Raw genomic sequence first — 5,572 nt, 5'->3', positions numbered from 1 at the left:
CCCCCCCAGCCCGCGGTTCTCCTGAACCGAAGCGGCTTAGAGCTGGAAATGAGATTTTCATTCACACCCCAAATCCAGAGGGAACACAACTCCATAACCTCACCGAAGCAGCGTGAAGCTGAGCGCTCGAGTGCAGGCCGACGTGCGCGCCTGACTGTGCACAAAGCCAGCTGTGATTATGCTGATCGGGACAACTATCCATTTTCTCACTAGTCTATTTCTGCATGTGTGTGTGGTTTTCAAGCGCGCACACATGCACGCACAAGCACAGCTGTGACTCGCATGCAGTTTGCAAATGGTCTAAATACTTGGAGACGAGCACACACCTGCACGCAGACACGGGCAGTGTCCCCGCATGGCGCGACGCATGCTGCGTGCTGTAATTCCAGCCTGTCGGTGCTGTGAGGAAAAATGACACCGCTCACTACCTCCTCAGTCTACCTGCTCTGCTTCTCCACCCAGCCCTGCAGCTCATTCCTCCTCAATCATAACCAAACTCCGTCCCACTCATCCGTCCTCCCCGTCTTCATCCCGCTTCTGAATACCTGCCGGTCTTTTATTCAAGTCGACTTTTAAAGTCCTACTCCGTCAGGAACTTTCCTGTTAATAAAAATCTAGTATTTCCTGAAGGAATACATTTTAGGAGTTCAACGATGGTTTGTAGCTGTTTCAGTCAAAGCTTAAGAAAATAATTCTGCCCAGTGTCACACAGTATTGTGAGGCGTTGCATGATGCATTCCTTTTTCTAAAGAAATCACTTTTTTTTTTTTAAAAGCATTGGGGGAAAAGAGAATTTAAAGCAATTTGTAGCAATTTATTGCTAATTGAGCCTATGAGCGTTTCATAAACTTTGCACACCGTGTTGTATTTACAGAACGGAGGGAGATATTTTTCTACTTATGCTCATTTATTTGGAATACTGGGAAAAAATCTATCAATTATCAGTCTACTATTTGCCACACTACATTATTATTTACTTACATACAAGATTTTAAAATGACGTGAAACAGAGATAAAAATATATACTTTTAAGAACAGCCACACGGTGCCAAACTGAAAGAAACCCAGTTATTTGTCCATTAAAGAAGTTTTAAATGTCGGCTTTATTCTTTTTTTGTGATCATGTCCTCATACTCTGTGGTCCTGAAACAAAAATTAAAATTTAAATGGCCTCACATAATTCTATCATAGTCAACTTCATGCTGTCAAATCCAGAATTGAATTCAAAATCTTGCGTCGAACCTACAAAGTCCTCAACAACCTAGGTCCATCTTATATTTGAGGTCTCATTGTTCCATATTTTCCTAACAGAGCACTTTTCTCTCAGACTGTAGGCTTACTTGTGATTCCTAGAGTTTCTGAAAGCAGAATGGGAGGAAGATCTTTCAGTTCTCAGGAAATAGTGGTAACAGAATGTTTCTGTTCAGTGCCCTGAGACGACTTCTGTTGTGACTTCTTCTCCTTCGTTTGTTTGTTTGTTTATTTATCTGTTCATTTAGTTATACTACATCCAAACAGAACAGCTGAAAGGTTTTCACTGAGACTCGTGCGCGCTCGTGCTGGGCTTGGAATTTATTTAGGTCATTTCTGAAACGAGCTGGTTTTTGTAGAAACGACCTCTTTAATCTCTGTTTTCTGTTCTCGTGCTAAGCTGCTTGTTTTAGTGCTTTTTGTTTGCAAAGAATTCTGTGACCATTTGCAACCGCAAATAGCAGCAGCAGCTAGCTGTAGCGCTTTGGTATCAGCCTGGGCCACCTCCTGCAGGAACATCATTCCATTTCTGCTAAAACAACCAAATGATGCAAAGTTTGTATAAAAAGACATCAGTCCACTTGTTCAAATGTCCAGCAGGTCAAAATGAGTCTGTTCAACCTGAGGCCGTTCAGAGAACTAACTACAGCGGGTAAATACATTTCTTTAACAAGAAGTTTGTGGTAATTTTCATATGTTAAAGGCTTTTCTGCAAAGTTTTGCCAGATTTTACATTAGAAAAACGTATAATTTAAAGCCCCCTTTTATTGCTGTCCAGCAATAAATTGTGCATGAGTTGTGTGTTTGCTGTATGTGACAATAACTTTGTTGTTATTCAGTCTCCTACCTGCAGCAGGAGGGGGTCATTAATCTTATTTCTTGTCAGCCGGAGCAGTAAAAGCAGGACGGGCGTCGAGTCAAACACACACATGGATTTACCATCAAAACATCACACAGATTTATTAGTAACCATTTTTATTCCTGCTCTTCTTCCTCCCCTGCAGCCTCTCCGCTCATTTACACATTTGACATTGAGGTGCTTTTTCGAGTCAACTTAAACGCCGGTGCAAATGCACAACTTCAAAGTTTTTATTGCAGTCAATAACCAGAGCAAAGGTCAACGCAACCGTATCGATAAGATAAATGTTGCAAATGTTCCTGTTCCCCTGAAGCCACCATAATGATCTCCTTCTTGCCTCATCCCTCCCTGCAGAGCCCCACTTCATCTCAGCCTACGACGTCGGCCTCTTCACCTTCTTCTTCCTGAGAGAGAACGCCGTGGAGCACGACTGTGGCAAGACGGTGTACTCCCGCGTGGCCCGAGTCTGTAAGAACGACATCGGTGGGCGCTTTCTGCTGGAAGACACGTGGACCACGTTCATGAAGGCGAGGCTCAACTGCTCCCGCTCCGGAGAGATCCCCTTCCACTACAACGAGCTGCAGAGCACCTTCTACCTGCCTGAGCAGGACCTCATCTACGGCATCTTCACCACCAATGTGTGAGTGGACTCTCATCATGTCACCTGTGGACTTCAGTCCCTGTCCTTGAGTGTCACTGTCCTGCATGTTTTAGATGTTTCTTTGCTTCAACACACCTGGTATGAATAGATGAGAGATTAAAGGGCTGCAGACGTGCTGAAGAGCAGGGAAACAGCTAAAACATGCAGGATAGTGGCCCTCAAGGACCAGGCTTGAGGATGTAGAGCCATGTAGAGTCACAACAACTTCTGTAGTTTCTACTGGGGCATCCTGTATCCTTCATTTAATGTACAGGCAGCCAGTGCAGTTTATTTAAAACAGCTGAACTGTGAACAAGCTGAAGCTAAAACCTGGATCACCTTTTCTCAGCACAAGAACAATTTGATCTGAGATCTTAAGAAGTATATTAGGAGTCTTTTAGTGATATTTTGGTGTATTGGTGTATTAAGTCAGTGAGTGCACATGCACACACAGAAGTGCTGTCCTGGGAACAGATTTAATGAGATTTTAGCAACATGATGTCAGTTCTTTGTATTAAACAACAGCAGATTTCAGATCCCCTGACTCCACAGTTCATGACGTTTTGCCAAGCTTCACACTAATTATTATTAGCCTTGTTACTCTGTAGTTGGAGCTTCTTTCAAAGGTTTGCCTGTAACCCTGATTATTCCCCTTCGGGGGCTGTAATTCTCTATAAACTACACAATCAGATATTATTTAGTTTTTAGTTTAAAATGTGCATTGGTACAAGTTCCTAAAAGGTTTAGCCTGGAATGTTAATCAAGCCAAGGTTGGTTGTAGATTATAACCTGGTCAATTCACTACCTTTGGATGAAGTTCATTAAAGGCCAGATGATGAGGCCTTGTTGGATCTAAATGCAGGAGAAATTAGGCAGATTCAGAATCAGCAATTAAGGTTTTATTAAACTCAAATGCAGGATTTCATGTCGGCAAAATATAAAAATGTAGAGGAAGAAACAGGAACTAAAATAATCTGACCACTCAAAAAGGAAGGCCTAGAAGGACAGGTATTGGGAGCAGTGATGGGGAATGAAAGCAGGTGTGCTGATTACTAAGGAAGGCACGGTGGAATGTAAGGAGCTGGAAACCAGGAAATATGAAGGGCCTCTGATTGCAAGTATGAAAAACAGACAAACAAAAACAATCCAAAACCCAATAAAACCCAGTATGAACTAAAGCAAGAGCACCAAACCATTATAACCTGTGATACAATGGGAATGCTTTCTGCACATATATAACTGCTGATATTTACAATGTCTCATGAACCGCTGAACAGATTTGTAGCAACTTTACTAAGTAATCATTAGATGTTCATCTACAACTAGTTATATTTTGTAGTAAATCAAATTCAAGTTGGCTGCCACAGTTATCTGACCTTAACCAACACATAAATCAGAATCATCTTTATTGTCATTGCACCGAAGCACAGCAAAATTACATTTCAGTACAGCCCGTCTGAGAAAACAAACAAACAGACATGGGTAGACGGAGGTGTCTGAGGCTGTGGCCTCATGGGAGGCGCTGCCCTTAATAAGGAAAAGAGAACACAAGGGAAAAAGCGTCCGCCTTCGTCGAGAGCAAGCAGGAAATGACACGACAACGGCTCCAACTCTACCAGTTCTACAGATATGAAGCTAAAAGCTGGTGCAGTGGTAGTTAGAGGAATGTCCATCACATTTTTTAGGGATTTAAAAAAACATATAAGATCCTAATTGTCTGCCATCATGGATCAAAGAGGGGAATTGAATTTGTCCAGTTTGTGACCTGTTTAACTTAAACTGACTTCCATTGTGGTATGTGACTGCATCTAGGCTTAAGAAAGGTCACTACCAAAAATTGTGTTTCCATGCCAAAATCCAAGATGGCCAACGCCAGTGGTGGACACAGCTAACCAAAACTTTAGCTTTGATAATGCTAAACTGCTAATCAGATTTTTTTTTTTTTTAATTAGCAGAAGCTAACGCTAAAGCTCTAACTTTTATCATGCACTGCTGTCACTGACGGCAACCTCAAAGTTGCTGTGCGTCATCATTAGTATTCTCTTGGTAATAAATCTCTTTGTATTAGAGTAAAGATATGTGAACTGTGTGAGAGAGTCACATCCCAGAGACAGTGTGAGCATTGCAAAGCATGCTGGGTAAACATTCACATGTTCAAAAGCCTCAGTATCATCAGTGTATAACTTGATTAAACTTTTGCTTAGTAATATGCACTTGTTCAAAAAATGCTAGTAAACCGGTTGCATGTGAGTGGATGAATAACAACAAATTTAGGAGTGGAAGGACCTTTTGATTTTATTTTTTGATCATCTTGATCCATCTATATATTTCCTAAACACACTTGATCCTGCTTGTGGTTTGCTATTTGGACTCTATCTGAGAACAGCTGACTAAATAAGCCTGGTCAACATAGGGGCCTCACACACCAGGGGGCCCACAGGCCAGAGCCATGGGATCACCTGACTTTATTGTTCAAGTTAGACAGTCAGTCCGTTTAAACTGGGGACAGAGGGACCCGGTAACACCTCAGAGGGACACAAAGTGGCCCCAAAGATGAGCAAAACCACTACAAAGTGATTGGAAAGAAAGAACATAAATTATGTGTCATGGGGCTCTTTCCTCCATCGTCCACCAGTTTTCCTGTTACACACTAACAAACAACAACAACAACAAAAATAATCTGCAAAAAATGTAATCTTCTCATACACAAAGTTTGTTTTCTCAGTCATCCAGGTATATAACAACAAAAAAGGTTGAATCATGTCATCTGGACTTCGTTTTTTTGTTAAAAAGAAACGTTTCGCCCCTCATCCAAGAGGCTT

The 5,572-nt window shown here is 41.7% G+C and overlaps 1 protein-coding gene across 1 annotated transcript in view; it reads left to right on the top strand.

The window, feature by feature from the left end:
* sema5ba (sema domain, seven thrombospondin repeats (type 1 and type 1-like), transmembrane domain (TM) and short cytoplasmic domain, (semaphorin) 5Ba) overlaps positions 1 to 5,572 on the top strand; it is a 141,924-nt gene that overhangs the window by 75,613 nt on the left and 60,739 nt on the right. The window contains exon 7 of the mRNA XM_037686244.1: positions 2,465 to 2,750. Within this exon, the coding sequence (XP_037542172.1) occupies positions 2,465 to 2,750 (286 nt within the window). The remainder of the gene's footprint in view (positions 1 to 2,464; positions 2,751 to 5,572) is intronic.

This window comes from Nematolebias whitei, chromosome 13 (assembly GCF_014905685.2).
Source record: "Nematolebias whitei isolate Nwh7 chromosome 13, NemWhi1, whole genome shotgun sequence".
Lineage (NCBI taxonomy): Eukaryota > Metazoa > Chordata > Actinopteri > Cyprinodontiformes > Rivulidae > Nematolebias > Nematolebias whitei.
The sequence above is the reverse complement of the archived record's forward strand: the minus strand, read 5'-3'. Positions and strand labels throughout refer to the sequence as shown.